Source organism: Canis lupus, chromosome 25 (genome assembly GCF_003254725.2).
Source record: "Canis lupus dingo isolate Sandy chromosome 25, ASM325472v2, whole genome shotgun sequence".
Lineage (NCBI taxonomy): Eukaryota > Metazoa > Chordata > Mammalia > Carnivora > Canidae > Canis > Canis lupus.
Window position 1 is genome coordinate 34,921,229 of NC_064267.1, and position 16,917 is coordinate 34,938,145.

A 16,917-nucleotide genomic window follows, 5' to 3' on the forward strand; every position below is an offset into this window, starting at 1 on the left:
AGGAAACAAAAAGAAAAATCAGAGAGACAAGTAGGGAGGGAGAGAGAAACAGAAAATTTGTTAGTGATTCAGGTCTGATGAAATTTCCTTCAATCAGTTCAGGAGAAATGAGGAGGAACTCAAGGTGGCCTTGGAACCCTGTGGCTGCCGCTTCTGGTGGCCCGAGTGACACCTGGAGGTGCACCTGCCAGCTGCTGTAGCTACAGGGTGGGGCGCCGCCTCGTCACACAGCTGAGGTGTGCTGAGGTGTGCTCGGGCCTATCCCCAGGCAGCGCATGGCAGACTTTGGACTTGAGGGCGCTCTCTTTAATAGGAAACAAGATCAAGGGGACAAAGAGAGCTCACGGTGCTGCCGTGTTTGCTTTCACATCCGGACCATTCAGTACCACCTGGACTAGGTCGGCTTTGTGCAAGATACAACAGGTCAGAGGTGCAGGGCGGCGGGAGAGAGAACAGGCAAAGCCTGATGCCCATCAAATTCAGTCTCTTAACTTCTCAGGGTTTGTGTTTTGTTTCTTTTTTTTTCTCCCCAAGTTTGTTGCCATTTGCTCTGAGAGTGCTCCAACATACAGGGCAGAGTTCCAAGATCACCTTGTCACAAAACAGTATTTCCTCTGTCATTTCCCAGCATCCCACACTCTAGGTAGGATGAAATGGAGCCAGGATGAGATGCATGCCCCTGTGAACCACAGGGGCACAGAATGTACAATTATTACATTTCCATTCAATAAGCAATAACGGTATTTTATTTCAAATCTTTAAAAAATTAATAAATTCAATGTCTGGAGCTGAAAAAAGAAAAGCCCAAGATGAGGCCTCCCATGACAAGTGTTTGTTAGATTTACGTGGGATTTTGAGGTAACAATGAGATGGTTCCTCTTAAGCCAGATTTCTTCCTTCACTTAGAACCAGGAAAGGCCCAGGAATCCTATTGGCAGCTCTTCTGGGTAAGAGTCTTGATTGGGATAAGCTGGGCAGTCACTGACACCGGCTCTTTTTATGAAAGGCGGCTGCCCCTGTTCCCAAAGGCGGCCCACAGAGTCACCCCGACCACATGGGCACAGCCTTGCCAGAGCTGACAACATGGGCAGACCATCAACTTGGGTCTTCTTCTTTTTTTTTTTAGCTCCTCACTGGTCACAATTAAAAAGCAAAATTAACAAATATTACAAAACAGTCAAGTAAGGGCACCAGGAAGTCAGTCCTATCCCAGGAAAAAGTCAAGATGCAAGGTATAAAGGACTGAGAGCCTCTTTTCTTTGTCTCAGAATTTTAATTTTGTTTTGTTAAATAAAGTTTTGGTTCTGTTTGGCTCTCTATGCTCTGAATTGTGGCCTACTTGAAATAAAAAAATAAAAGGATCACTTGCTTTTGAAGCCAATTTTATTGATCAGTTGGTAGCCTCTTTTCCTTCCGTCTCTTTCCATATGGGGGATCTCTGGGTGGCCACACTGGAGAACAGCCAGGGCCTCTACTTAGAGCAGAGACGGCACAAAGGACCAGGGCTCAGACAGTGACCACCAGCTGCAGCGCTCCTTCTGAGCCCTGCAAACCGGGTTTCAGAGAGTCAGCGACCAGGGAAAGGAGACAGAGAGATCTCGGACAGGGAGGGCAAATTCAGAGTGCCTTGCATCTGACATCACCTGAAGAGGCCACAGGCCAACCTGGGTGCCCCAGGAGCAAGAAGAAGGCCCTTGAGATCCAGAGTTTGAAGACATATTGGTGTCCCTTCATATGAGGGAGAAGTGAATTTTCCAGGTGGTGGCTGCCAGGTGCCTCAGGACAAGGGGGTGGGACAGGGCCATGAAGCAGGGCGGCGCAGTGGCCAGCCCCCAGGGAGAGAGGACGCACAAGTTTCTGTTCTACTGCACCTCTGGGATGAGCTGGAAGAGCGCGTTAGAGAACAGCGTTCCAATGGACAGGGCGATGAAGTATGTGAGCACACGGCTGAAAAATGCTTTCTCCGTGCACGGCAGGACGAGGACTCCCAGGAGAGAGGCCAGGTTAATCAGTGAAACACTGAGGAAGCCAAAGCCCCACACTGCGGAGGAACAAGAACAGATGGGGGCCTCCGTTACTGAGGGTGGGGGTGTTCCTGCTGCCTGGGGAGGCCCGTTCTCAGTTCAGCTACGAGCGGGGCAGACAGAGAACACCAACCCATCAGCACGTGTTTGTTGAGTCCATCTCTGGCGGGATGCTGTGGGGAAGCCTACCAACAGCACAGCAGAGTCGCTATCAAAAGCAGCTTACCTGTCAGATGGGAGAGGCAAGTGAAAACAACAGGAAAAGTTTAAAAACCGGGAGGGAAATGGACAGCAGGAAACAATGAGCACAAGGCAGGCAGCACGTGCTAGGCACCAAGGGGTGGGCCGCGGGCACCAGCGAGGCAGAATTTCAGGGCGATGCAGGCCCGTGAAGTCACACAAGCTCATGGCCACGGTGAGTCTGCTGTGGCTGGAGCAGAGATACTGGGCAGGGCGGGGGAAGGGAGGTGGGGGCCAAGGGCAGCCAAACTGAAAAACGGAGGCATTAGTCCCTTGTAGTTACAAAAATGAAAAAGTGGCTGGTCCAAAAGGCCAGTACTGAACGTTCAACAGCCACACCACCGGGTCCAAACAATATGCCAGGGCATCTTGTGAGCGCGGGAGATGCCAGTGTAGTCATTCCTCTAATCCACTCCCCAGGTGTGGACGAGCTGCTCACTGGTCAGATCTGCCGCGAGCAGCACCATCCATTAGCCCGGCAGTCCACGCGAAGACCTGCATGGCCCCCGGCCCCTGCCTTCTTGCCCCAGCTCACCTTCGATGGCACTTGGCTTCCCCTCTTCTATCTGCTCATCCTCCTCGTTTTCCTGGTTCTCAGAGGAGCAGGCTCGGGAATCCAGCTGCTGGAGGATGGTGGGACAGAACTCCTGGAACTCGTTCCTTCCGATCCGTGACTGGTTGCTCAAGTTGTGGGCAGCAAAGAGGTCTCCAGAGCTAAAGCACTGAGGCAAAGGGGAGAAGCAGGAAGTCTCTCAGGATCCAAACTCATATCTCGCCCCTTGTCGCCACGGACTCGGCCTTACAAGCATGGAAAACAAAGATGGGACCTGTCCCAATCCTGGGGAGTCTGCAGACTCATCTCATGGGAGGAGAGCAAGGTAGTCCCTAAACTTGGAAAACTTTGAAGTAAAATCTCAGGCATCAGTCACCCAGTGAAAGTCACACACCTGACACACACGCACTAGAACATGGCTGCCCACGAGGTCTGGGAACAGCTGGTTTCTAATCTTTGTGAGCAGGGTGTGTTTTTTGGAAAACATGATTCTATTTGCATACCTGAAGATATAGCTTCATCCAGATACCAAATCTGCCCGCACATCACAACAGCCTGAGGAGCTATTGTATCAAAGTGCCTATTTGAGAGACTTCTCCAGAGCTACTGAGCTCCGGCATCTAAGGAGGTCTCCATGACCATATACGTAGTGTTGACCCCAGCCTGAAGAATGTGTTGACAGTGATTAGGGGAGGAAGGAAGGAAAAAATAAAGATTCACTCTACCGTGGAGCAGGCAAGGGCTGGTACAGGACATGAACACTCAGTCCCCTTAGGAGGTGGTTAGGGAATGGTTCTCACATACCGTTCTCATGAAACACTGCAGTTTTACTTCTAATTATACTTTATATACTTACACATCAGTCTTTATCTATCTGAGGTGGTTTAATACGGGTCTCTAACAGCCCTCTGGATGTGCTGACAAGTGAGAGCTTCTGGGCCCACAGAGCAGAGGGTTGGACTCTAGTGACCTCAAGACATTGCTGCCATGCCAGGAGGGCCTCTGGGGTCAGTCTGCAGGAGCCTATGCGGGCAGCCTCCTCCCCAACTCTGACATTACCTCCAGCCTGTGGTTCTGTGTCCAGGCTACCTGGTCCCTTACCTCTACAAAAAGTTGTCCTTCAAGATAAAGTCCCTGGACACCTAACCCACGGACCTTCCTTGATTACTATAGCACACACACCCCACTCCCTCTCTCGTTTCTGAGCCCTATGAAGAGTGTCCAACTCACAGCATCTAACTTATTTATTTAATTTATTTATGACAGAGAAAGAGAGAGAGAGGCAGAGACACAGGCAGAGGGAGAAGCAGGCTCCATGCAGGGAGCCCGACATGGGACTCGATCCCAGGACTCCAGGATCATGCCCTGGGCCGAAGGCAGGTGCTAAACCGCCGAGCCATCCAGGGATCCCCTAACACTCCATTTTTAAAAAAGATTTATTTATTCATTTTGAGAGAGCACGAGAATGAGAGTGAGAGAGCACGAGAATGAGAGTGAGAGAGCACGAGAATGAGAGTGAGCAAGCATGGGGGAGGGGCAGGGAGAGGGAGAATCTCAAGTAGACTTCCTGCCAAGCGTGGAGCCCAAAGTTGGACTCAATCCCACAACCCCTCCCATGACCCCAAGATCATGACCTGAGCAAAGTCAAGAGATAGATGCTCAACTAACTGAGCCACCCAGATGCCCCTAATACTTCAGTTTATTATCCGATAACTTTGTCCTCAGCTGGTTAAGCTCTCCATCTTGACAGCAAACTCTTCGACATGACTCATTTTTCTCTATTTCTCGCAGCACTCAACCCCGGGAACAGAGCAGATATATAAAGACACTGCTGGCTGACTTACATTTGGCTGCCACAAATAGCCTCAGACTATGATTAGCCAAGATGACATGGAAGAAAGAACAAAGAACGAGAAGCCAAGGACTTGGGACCAGGAACTGTGGGACCCCTGGAATTCCCTTAAAAATAATGAAGACCTTCCGCCTTCTGTTGGAGGTACTGTGAGGCTCCCCTGCAACTGCAGAGAGGCCTTGTAGAGCATAAACCCTGTGAAAAATGCTCAGCTTGCTGGCGGGGCCAGGTGATCCCACTGCAGCTGTGAGGAAGCCGGTGGAGGACTGAGGAGCCTCACTGGCTGCTTCCTCCAGTAAGGGCTCCAAAACAGCCACGTGGAAGGACAGGAGGTGCTGCTGGGGACCCAGACTAAAAGGGAAGAGCTGGCCCCTCTGCTCTGCCATCAAGGCTCGTCTGTCCCAAGCTGCTTGGGCTACTCATGCCTGATGGGACTGTGACCCCCCCCCACCCCGAGGGCAGACAGTGCTCAGCAGACCTGACAGCCTTACCGTTGAGAGGTTCCTCTGTCCGTGCAGGGTGTGGGTGACATTGTCCCGGCCTACCCCCACATCCAGGTGGTTGAGAAGGGCCTTCAGCTGCTGCAGAGTGAGGCTGTCACCCTCCCCATAGCGATGCAGGAGGTCCTGCAGGAAAGAGACTGCATTGATGGTTGGCGTCCCCGTGGACAAAGCGTGAGCTTCAGGAACAGCACTCCATAAACTGAGCAGGATCAGCTGGAAGCAGTTAAAGGCCGCTGGGTGTAGCAGCTTCATGGTGACAAATAAGCCTGCAAGAAGGAGAGGCAGGTGAGTGAGAGGCTTCAGAAACCCATCCTCTCCTCTCACTTCCCCACCAGATGCACCAGACCCTGGCAGCCTCAGCTCCACACAGCCTTCTCTCCCCTCTGACTCTTCACCCTTCTCTAAAACCTCTGCCAAACTTTTGAGAAAAAGCATAGAATAAAAAAATGAAAGGACAAATCAACAGGTTTGACTAAATTTAAAAATTAAAACTGTGATTATGCTATAAAAATTATCTTTTTAGAGATACTTAGATCACAAATTAAATGATATCTGGAATTTGCTTCAAAATAACAAAGGAGGGGGTATTTGCACTAAGAGCATAGATGAAATAAGACTCAGCATGAGTTAATAACTCATGAAACTGCTTGATGAGTGAATGGGTATTTATTATATCCCCCCCTTTTTTTAAAGTAAGCTCTACACTCAATGTGGGATTCAAACTCCCCGAGATCGAGAGTTGCATGCTCTGCCGACTGAGCCAGCCAGGCACCCCTATACTATTATTACACTTTTGTACATTGGAAATTCTCCAAAATAAAAAATTTGCCTTAAAAAGAAAACACAAAAAAACTACAACTAAAAGGGGCGGGGGGAGTACACCAAACATGATGGGTTTATTTCTATACCACCTAAATTAGAGAATAAAAATGAAAGAATACTCTCTGGTTTGTTAGGAATACACACTTAAGGGGGCAAGAGGATGGGCGAAACAGGTGAAGGGGATTAAGAGGGTGCCAACTTCCAGCTATAAATTAAGACAGGGGGATGAAAAGTACAGCATAACAGGCACATGATGTGATGAGCACTAGGTGTTATACTATATGTTGGCAAAAATTGAATTTAAATAAAAATAAAGTAGTAATAGAAACCTCTAAAAAAAGTACAGCAAGGGGAACATAGTCAACGCTACTATAATAAGTTGGTGTGGTGACAGGTGGTGAATACACTTATCGTGCTGAGCACCGTGTAACATAGATAAACGTCAAATCACTATGGTCCACACCTGAAACTACTAGATTGTATGTTAACTATACTTCAATTAAAAAAACAAACTTAGGGATCCCTGGGTGACACAGCGGTTTGGCGCCTGCCTTTGGCCCAGGGCACGATCCGGGAGACCCTGGATCGAATCCCACGTCGGGCTCCCGGTGCATGGAGCCTGCTTCTCCCTCTGCCTGTGTCTCTGCCCCTCTCTCTCTATGTGACTATCATAAATAAATAAAAATTTAAAAAAAAAACAAACAAACTTAAAAGATGGATGGTGCTATATTGCTGTCTATTACAGCAAAACAGATTTCAAAAAAATACAAAACTGAATGTTAGTGAGGTGAAACAACAGAGTAGGATGCTGCCGGTGGCTAGGTAAATATCGAGACTTTTGAAAAGTTATAGGACAATAAACGGGCTCCCTGCTCATCCCTTTCCCTCTCCCTCTGCTCCTCCCCCTGATGGTGCTCTCTCTTGCTTGCTCACGCTCTCCCTCAAATAAATTTTTAAAAAGCCTATAAAATTGATACTAATAAAGCAATCCAAAAATAAAAAGGTTATAGGCAGAAAGTTATGGTCAGGTGAATTATATCAATTCATCCAATAGTATGGAGTTTAATGTTAAGCAAAGAAACAGAACAATTATGTAAAAGTTAGGCTGTGAGAAGGAAGAGGGAAATACAGGCCTGAGAGATAGCAGGGGTGATGATGATTTTCTTTCGTTAATCATTTCCCTCAGTATAGTTATAATTTAATTAGGGAAATAAACACCAGGTGGGGAAAACGAGCCTCCTATTTAATCTAGGCCCAGGAACCCAATCACTGCAGGGGTTTCCACGCCTCCCAGGCTTCCGGGGCCTGGGCACGTCCCACAGTGGATCACTCCACCTCCAGGCCATTGCTGGTGACATTGGAGCCAGAGCAGAGTGCTTAAGAACAGGCTTGTTTGCACCCTGGTTCTGTCGCTTACAAGTGGTGCAATGTTGGCCGATAAATTTAACCAGAGTCAACATTCTGGAATCAGAGCAGTGATGCAGGAACACCCAGCTGGCTCAGTCGATGATGGAGCCTACCACTCTTGATCTAGGGCCCCATATTTGGTGGCTAGATTACCTAACAAAACAAAATCTTAAAAAAAAGAAAAAAAAAAGTAGTAATGCAGCTTACCCTGGCCTTTAGTGTCAGAAAACCTGGTCTGAATTTCTGTGCCACTGTGCTGGCCAGATTAAGTGGCCTTGGGCAAGTTACTTGGGCTCTCTACTTCAGTTTTCTCTTCTATAAAATGGGTACATACCACACTGGATTATTGTGAAAATTAATGACATGAGCTACGGCAAGTCACCAAGGGCCTGACCTATAGAAAGCACTCAATCAAATGTTATAATTTTTTTAAAGGGATTTTTTTTCTTTTATTCATGGCCTAGTTCTTTTTTTTTTTCTTTTTTTTAAATATTTTATTTATTTATTCATGATAGACATAGAGAGGCAGAGACACAGGCAGAGGGAGAAGCAGGCTCCATGCTGGGAGCCTGATGCAGGGACTCTATCCCAGGACTCCATGATCTCGCCCTGGGCCCAACGCAGGTGCTGAACCACTGAACCACCCAGGGATCCCCTCAAATGTTATAATTTGATTATAATCAGCAGAGTTCCTCCACTTTCAGGACCTGGGATGGGAGTCAGCTACGCCTAGAACTAACAAGAATACCCCTGTGGCTAACTTTACTCCAGGCCCATAGAACACACATCACACAATTCTCCCAGGGGACATTCCAGGCTTTAGCTTCCACACATGGGACACGCACAGATCTGGAAAATCTCACCCTTCAGTGGAATGTCCTTTGAGTTACACAAAAGAGTGGATTAGCCATCAGAACAAACGGCGGTTTTGTAAAGTGTTACTTTGAGGTTAACAACTCTCAAATCTACAGAGAACCAGAAGTTCATACAGTGAGCAGGTGGGATCTTAGGCCAAAATGGCTAAAATCCAATGTACAAAGCAAATGGTTCTCTACCTGAACACCCTGTCATCTGAGACAGGTGTTGTACTATCAAAGGAGAGCAGGGCTGTGGATTTAGCAAAGGAGGGCAAAGAGATGATGAGGGCAGCAGCCGGCTTCACCAGCGCCAACCCTGCTAATAAGCACCTGACAGTCACAGATGCCTTGAAAAGAAGTTGGGATGCTTATCTTCATCTAATAGATGAGGAAACCCGGTTTCAGAGATTAGGAAACGTGATCGATGGCCAACAAGTTGAGCAGTGAAACTAGAAATTAAATTTTTCATCAAGTGAAGCCAGGTCTGAATGAAAGGAAAGTCCATGCACTCTGAACCACTTCCCCGCTGTATGGAGACATAAAATACACGCCCTGGCTCCCCGAGGAGGCCTGAAACATCTCGCATGTCTCCTAGGCAGGGCTTCCCAATCTCTTTAAAGATTTTTTTTAAAGTAACCTCTACATCCAACGTGAGGCTCGACCTTACAACTCCAAGATCAAGAGTCGGCACATGCTACTGCCTGAACCAGCCAGGCACCCCAGCTCTTCCCAATTTCTACCACCCTCAGCAAGCACCCCAAATCCAGGCATAACGCATGCTGAAGACCTGCGCAAGAGACACCCCCCCCCCCTCCCCGTACACCTTAGAGGCCAGGCGGTGTTACGGGTACCTTCCTAATAAACAATGGTTCCCACTTCAGTTACATTTCTCACATTTATCTGCAGCAACCTCAAAACAAACACAAAATCACTTCAAGTGTGAGACACCCCACAGAACTTTAGCAGCTTTACCTGGATTGCCATTCATTTCAAAGTCAGCATTTACAAAACATTTGCTCTTTGCCAACTCCCTGGCCGGCTGGCACAGCTCCCCAAGTGCATGAGTACGTTCAGTGAGTGGGACCTACTGCCTGACCCAACACTCAAGACACAACCCACCCCTCAGAGCATCTAAAAACAACTGAAGGGCAGGAAGAGGTCCTGGTCCAGGGATCTTGGAGTTGCTAAAAGACACTTCAAATCCAAGTGACCCTGGCCTTTTGGTAGACACAAAAGGGGAGCCTTCTGCTCCAATAGAGATTTTTTTTTTCTTTAGCTCCCAGTTATTCTTTTTTTTTTTTTTAAGATTTTAAAAATTTGTTTATTCATGAGAATACGGGGGGGAGGGGAGAGAGAGAGAGAGAGGCAGAGACACAGGCAGAGGGAGAAGCAGGCTCCATGCAGGGAGCCCAACGCGGGACTCAATCCTGGGTCTCCAGGATCACCCCCTGGGCTGAAGGCGCTAAACCACTGAGCCACCCGGGCTGCCCGCTCCCAGTTATTCTTAGGGGGGAAAAAAAAGTTTATGAAAGATTCTTTGGAGGAAAGAAAGGAGAGTGGACGAGAACACATAGAGTTCTTGATGCAGATGGATGGTGGTGCTGAGCAGGGGTCATCCGTCACCTTGTGGGCCCAGCTGCAGGACAAGCCCAGTCTCTGATGGCTATGGAAATGGGCAGGCCCCTGGGTGGGCCGCTCTGGTCTTTCCAGGGAGCCAAGCCAGCTGCGCTCAAGGACACCTTCCAGGAGTCCTAAGAGAAGCGCACAGGACAGGAAAACAAGCTGGAAAGAGACAAAGGTTTGAAATGTGCTCTTGGCTCAGAGGACCAGGCTCTCCCACTCAAGAGAAGTTGGAGTCTCTCCACTCCTTTGTTCACTTGGCCTGGGTTCAAAGAAGTCAATTATTTTAGTGCCTTTAGGTCTGCCTCCAAGGCGCCAGACCCAGCCCTTCTAGGGGGAAGTAAAAAACCCCCAGGGAGAAAGTCAGTGAGAGACGCTTGCTTTCAGACCCTCTGTGAACCTTCAGGTCTCTCTACCATCTTGGGGGCTCCTAATTCCACCTGCCTGCCATCCACCCATCCCTTCACTTGGCTCAGAAGTATCTTATCCTAAACACGGCATTTCTGTGCTGTGGACATAGTTTTACTGTTGTATTTACCACACTGTTGGTTTTCTATGCCCACCTCCCGTCAGACATGAGCAAACATTGATTTCTCTCTATGGTGATACAGTGGCACCTTTTCCTGATGCTGGATCTTCTAGGCCTCCCAACATCCACTTCCTTCCCTGACTACCAGCTGGCCCACCGTTCTCATTCTCAGATCCCTCTGAGCAAGGAATGAACAGGGAAGAAAAGAAAAGAATGCTCCAGAGACAACTGTATCCGAGGCCACTGGTAAGCCACAGGAAATGGGTGAAAGATGTTTGTAAGCACACCTACTTGGGCCTATCCTGTAACCCCTCAAATGATGGGTTATGTAGGAGCACCATGAATTCTAAAGCTAGAATTCAAGCTGATGTCTTAGCTGCAGATTGAATGGCAGCATTCAGGGCAAGGGCATCTCAACTGGGTTTTTACAAAGCGCTTGACTTAAAATTTTACAAAGCACTTAACTTAAAAGGTTGATTGTCCATACCAAAGCAAGCAAGCAAGAATGGCCATGGGGGTTGGAGGGGTAGCAGAGAGCGAGGGGGATGCCACAGTGACAGAAACAATGGCTCCCCAGAACCCTTGGCCCCACCACTGGCTGGCCTCAGTGAATCACCTTAAGCTTTCCTCTGAACTGTCTTCTCCTCCACCTAAAATCCAAAGGATGTCAAAAGAAGGGTCTAGTTCTCTTATGTTCCTCTTGGGGACAGACAGTAGGGGGTCTCTGAGGTACCTGTGACCTCAGCACATCCAGGGCTCCAGGGCTATGAGTGACCCAGCTAACTATGAGGCAATTCCCCACCCCTCTGGGGATTCTTTCCAGGTCAACAGTTCACTTCTGTAGAACAGCTTTTGATAGATTGGTCTTTCTCCAGTAGAACTGTCTCCCCAGGGGAGACTCCTCACTAATGGTTAACTATTGAGGGGTAAACAAATGCAGATGGCCCCAGGGGAGTCAAGGGGGCAACATTCCTGCACCTCTATTAGGAGAGGTATACAAAACCCTGAAACTCGCAGACAAAGACAAAGCTAGGGGGAACAGAGTGGGTGGGGAAGGTCTTGAGGAATCAAGAACACTGGGCATCTGTCTTCAGAACACTGGGCATCTGTCTTCCTCATCCATGAAATACCAAAGGAAGTGCTGGCTTTGGCAGGAGAAGGACCACTGGGCCTGAAAGCCAATTTGCAGGGACTCCACTCAACACACTCATCTCACTGGGTCTGTTTCCTTAGTTCACAAAGAGGGAAAAGAAATCTTCAGCGTTTTCTCAATATTAAGAAAGATAAAGTACGTTGAAACATTATATGAAAATAAAGACCTGAGTTCAGATGGAGAACCCAAATGGTTTTCACAATTTTCCTTCCCCTAAATCATTAACATTTGAGTAAAACATGAGCAAAACCAAAACAAAACACCAAGAGTAACCAAACAAGAGGGTAGACATAGTCTAATATAGTAGCTTCAAATCCAGAGGCAGGTTAAGAAATCCAAGAGGCACCACCCATGGCCCACCTCTGACGCCTGGCCCAGCCTCACAGCCATTAGCAGGGACAGCGGAGAAGAGCTAGAGTTCTCACTAACCTCCCCCACATCTGCAGAGGCAAACGGTTGCCAATCCCTTTTCCTCTCCAATTAAGGAGTAGTGGGAAAAGCTGCTGGGAAAATAAACAGGTGACACTGAAACAAGAACAATGAGTGACTCTCTTTTGAGGGAAATGGGAGCTCCAAGGCCATAGACTGAACTGGAGAAATGATCCACATCCAGTGAGTATAACTCCCCCTCCAACACCAGTGGGACACACCCCCCAAATCTGTGGGCTGAGCCATGCCACAGGAGCTGCTACTAATACCCAGAATCTGGGACAGATCCATCTGCCCCATCTCATCTCCACATTCCTACTGGTGCAAGGCTCAGTAAACAGGTGAGAAATACGCAGCCCTTAACATTGCTGGTGCTAGAGTAGGGGGCAAGTCAGCCCCAGTGTAGAGTCATGGTCATGTTTTAGAGCTGACAAAGTCCAACAGCACTAGCGTGAACATGATGGAAACATAATGCAAAAGACAAAGACATCACCCAAAGTAAAACATAACTCCAGAGAAGCAATTCTTCCCAACTGCCTCACACTGCACAATAAATTAAAACATTAATGCAATAAAACCAGAGCTCAAAGATGAAATTACAAAACCAAATGAGATCAAAGAGAATGCAGGCTTCCTAAAAAAAGAACAAAACATCACTAAACAATCAATCAATAAATTATAATGAACATAGAACAAAATTCTACCAGTAATTTAAAATAGAAACATTGACAAAAAGAGGGTCCAAGATAACCACAGTAAATGTAGATGGAAAAGACAGATTCATCTCACTGATGTGTCCCAATGGGAGGTGGGGAATGAGGGGCGCTAGTGGCTCAAGTGGGCAGACCTTGCAACTCTTGGTCTTGGGGTTGTAAGTTCAAGCCCCAGTTTGGGTGCAGGGATTACTAAAAAAATGAATCTAAAAACAAAACAAACAAAAAATGTAATGAGAAGACAATGATACCAAACATAGGATAACTGGGGTTCCTAAAGTTCCTAAACCCAAGACTGGATTCCAAGGTATGTTCAAAGATAAAGGGCACAAGATTTCCCTGAAACGAAAGGAGCAACAGAACCTGAAGACTGAAATAATAAACTACCTCCCACAACAATCTGAAGCAGAATGCTAAACTTGAAAGATGTTTTCAGGCATCAAAAAGGAACTTTTTCCCCAAAAAAATTTTATTACAGAAATTGTGAAACATATTAAAACTCTCTTAAGAGGCAGAAAATACAGACTTCCCTCATCTTCCCCAGAGCAACATTCAGTATCAGAAGAAAATGCACCAATGTTTACATCAGTGGGAGAGAAAAGAACCAGAGATATGGGATCCCTGGGTGGCACAGCGGTTTAGCGCCTGCCTTTGGCCCGGGGCGCAATCCTGGAGACCCTGGGATCGAATCCCACGTCGGGCTCCCTGCATGGAGCCTGCTTCTCCCTCTACCTATGTCTCTGCCTCTCTCTCTCTCTCTCTCTCTCTCTCTCTCTGTGACTATCATAAATAAATAAAAATTAAAAAAAAAAAAAAAAAAGAACCAGAGATATTGTTCCCAGCCGAGATGTCACACAAATCTAGTGAGGACAACAAGCAGAAATTCTCAAGCATGAAAGAAGTCAAAGGCTATAGTCTCCTTCCTAGAGTGCGAAAACAGAAGAATGAAATGCAGCTAATATAGAGAAATAAAGATCTTAGGAAAGCAGAAACCATGGTAAAAGTACTGATGGTAAACATTAAGGTAAAACCCTTAGAAAAATAAACCCTGGGGATTATGGTTACAGTACAGAACCTAAGTGTTATAAAAATGGACAATTTACAAGACAAGACAAAAAGATGAGGACACATTTGAAAAAAAAAAAAAAGATGAGGACACAAAAATGTGAAAATGCTAATGTCCTCATCTCTCCTAGCAGGAATAAATACTATCTAAAACAGTTATTATAGATATGACTCAGTTTTTGTTTTTAAACCTCTTTTACGAAATAATCTCTTGGTGAAAAAACATATTTCTTTAAAGCTTAATAATTCCTTTAATTTTACTGCTTCCTTTTCTTCTGTTACATTCAGGGAAATTTTAAATACTTCTCTGTAAGATTATTTCTTTCTCTATATGCATTCATCTGTAAGTATGCTTAGAAGATTATCCAGCAGAGTATCTACCTAATAGTAGTGAGGACCATTTGAATGGTGGGATTTGGAGCATTTGTTTTTAGTTTTTTACTTCAACTCACTGATGTGTCCCAATGGGAGGTGGGGATAAGGGCAATACACGTAAACATAGGTGGTTATTTTTATAGTCAAGGAGTTAGGGTGAACTTTCTAAATATGGCATAAAACCTACAATCTATAAAAGCAATGATCAGTACATCTGACTACAAAAACCGCCCAGTGTTCTATAAATTAGTATACTCCCAGTATTCGTGCTCAAACTAATAGTGATACAGTCGTCTGAATGAGAAAACCAGTAGCCTCACAGCCCGGTCCTCGGGGGAAATACCCTACTGGCTCTCTGGAGTTCAAAGAATTTTTGAGAACTACCATCCAGTATGCAGCACCCCCCCACCCCCATTCACCAAAAGAACCATGTCCAAGAAGCCACCCTCCTCTGGGGTGGGCTGAAATCCCCTCCAAGTACAGTGCAAACACAGTGGCTTGAAAGCCAGCCCTCCTCCTCGCCCAAGAGGCCCAGGTCTCAATGGGCCCATTCTTCTGCCCCCTCCAGGCTTCTGCTCTCTTACACACCCTAAAAGGATGTCTTCTCTTCTCCCAGCTCCCACTCCCACAACCTTAGCCTGGAGCTTTGGCTCAACCAAAGGCCACCCAGAAATCAGGCCTGATTTCTGCAAACAGTGCAGGAGGTCTGCTGGGTGGAGGGGCGGGAGAAGGGTGGTGTTACCTAGGGGCAGTGGCCCATTTACTTTCCCCAGAAAAACCCCTTGTTGCTGGGAGGGGCAGGATGAGAAACTTTATATATATATAAAAAGTGGGGACTCAGAAGCAGGGAACAAAATTAGAACCAGCAGCCAGCCTGCTGCTCATTGAGTAATATTTACTGAGCCCCCACTGTGTGTGTGCCTATGGGAGGGAGATTGAGAAAGTCAGAGCCTGGAGTCAGGGCCCAGTGTAGACAGCTGAGGCGGGGTGGGGGTGGGGTGGGGTGATGCAGCTAGCGGCTTGACTTAGCCACCTGCTGAGCCCTGAGTGAGGGAAATGACAGCCAGGCCCTGAGGGCTGGACCAGTAGGGGAGAGAGGAAGTGCATTTTGCCAGGCTCCTGCATTCAGCTGGAGCCTGGACTTGACAAAGCAGAGAAGTCTTCCAAAACTAACTAAATGAGTCAGGCGGCCTGGGGAGCAGCAGCCAGTAGGGGCTTCCCCACCAGAGGCTAGGTCAAGAGTCACTGCTGTTCTCATCATTCATCCATCACCACTTCCCAGACACTTGGTTGCAAAATTCTGACCTGTTGTCCCTTAAGTCCACTCCTGTTTGTCAGACCACGGGGCCCGACATGTGGCTTAGGAAACACAGTGCTCACATCCACCACTTACGTCACCTGCCTGAAGCAAAACTCCCTAACTTGTTATTCAAAGTCAAATAAATAAGAAAAATATATGATCTAGCTGCTAAATCATCAGACAACATGACAAGCTGGGCAGACCTGGGTTCAAATCTGAGGCCTGCCACTTATTTACCATGTGCCCCCAGTACAATTAAGCCATGAGACGTCCCACCTCACAGGGGCACGCTGATAAGAGAGAGCTTAGTCTGTTCCTTCCCTTTCAACCCCCAAGCTCTCAGGCCAATCCCTTCACCTACAGCTGACTCCTGCCTAATCTCAGAAGGCAGTTCAGTGCGGGCACCTGGGTGGCTCAGTCGATTAAGATTAAGTGTCTGACTTCAGCTCAGGTAGTGATCCCAGGGTCCTGGGATTGAGCCCCATGTGGTCTCCCTGCTCAGCACAGAATCTGCTTGTCCCTCTTCCTCTGCTTGTGCTCTCTCTCTCAAATAAATAAATAAAATCTTAAAAGAAAGAAGCTTAGTGCTATCTTCTTCCAGGAACACTCTTTGGACACTCTTCTCCAACTACCTTGGACTCATCATCTGGTGTCCCAGGGATCCCTCCCAACAGATTTTTTGCTCCTTGAAGGCCAGGAGGGCCTCACTTTACTCCTCCCCAGAACACAGTGCCTGGACCAGTGCTGGGCACACAAGGAAGGGAAAGCAGAAAATCTGCTGGAAGATGTGAAGTCCAATGTCCCTTCTATTATTTTTTTAAGACTTTATTTATTCATGAGAGAGAGAGAGAGAGAGAGAGAGAGAGAGGCAAAGACATAGGCAGAGGGAAAAGCAGGCTCCCTGAAGGAGCCCAGTGTGAGACTCAATCCCGGGACCCTGGGATCACGCCCTGAGCTGAAGGCAGAGTCTCAACCACTGAGCCACCCAGGCGTCCCTCCAACATGATGTTTGCCTGCATTGTCCTTACAGCTTGATAAGAAACAGGGAGCTCAGTGCCCCCTTCCAGAGACATTCTGTCTCCCCAACCTGGGGCCTTCAGATATTATCTGAAGTCAGCGGCCAACACCACTTACTACTCTCCTATTCTCTAGACTAAACAATCCCCATTCCTTCAATTTCATTTATATTCATTGAACTAAAAGCTAGCTACATCTACCAGACTTTTAAAAACTGAGCCCAAGAGTTCATTTTTTTCAATAAGTATTCATTGCATACTGGCTTTATACCAGGAATCACACTAGGTACTGAGGATGCCTGGTAGCTGTCCTCAGGGAGTAGGGAAAGCAAATAATTCAGCAACTTACAAGAACGATGATGACAAGGGTCATCATGTTGTTCAGGGTTCAGCCAGGAATTTAAACAGAAAGGGATTTTGTGGAACATATTGAACGGCTTAGAGAATCATGGGAAGAGG

The 16,917-nt window shown here is 47.1% G+C and overlaps 1 protein-coding gene across 7 annotated transcripts in view; it reads right to left on the reverse strand.

The window, feature by feature from the left end:
* The window catches only part of SLC39A14 (solute carrier family 39 member 14), a 47,080-nt gene that overhangs the window by 9,894 nt on the left and 20,269 nt on the right, over window positions 1–16,917 (reverse strand). For 5 of the 7 annotated variants that reach the window (XM_025463143.3, XM_035717172.2, XM_035717174.2 and 2 more), the window contains 2 exons: window positions 5,161–5,438; window positions 2,800–2,986 (listed from right to left, as the gene is read on the reverse strand). In XM_025463143.3, coding sequence (XP_025318928.1) covers window positions 2,800–2,986; window positions 5,161–5,424 — 451 coding nt within the window. In that variant the 5' untranslated portion in view covers window positions 5,425–5,438. Of the gene's footprint in view, window positions 1–1,871; window positions 2,042–2,799; window positions 2,987–5,160; window positions 5,439–16,807; window positions 16,902–16,917 lie in introns of those variants that run through there. The other 2 variants (XM_035717164.2, XM_035717166.2) reach the window with 2 other exon arrangements.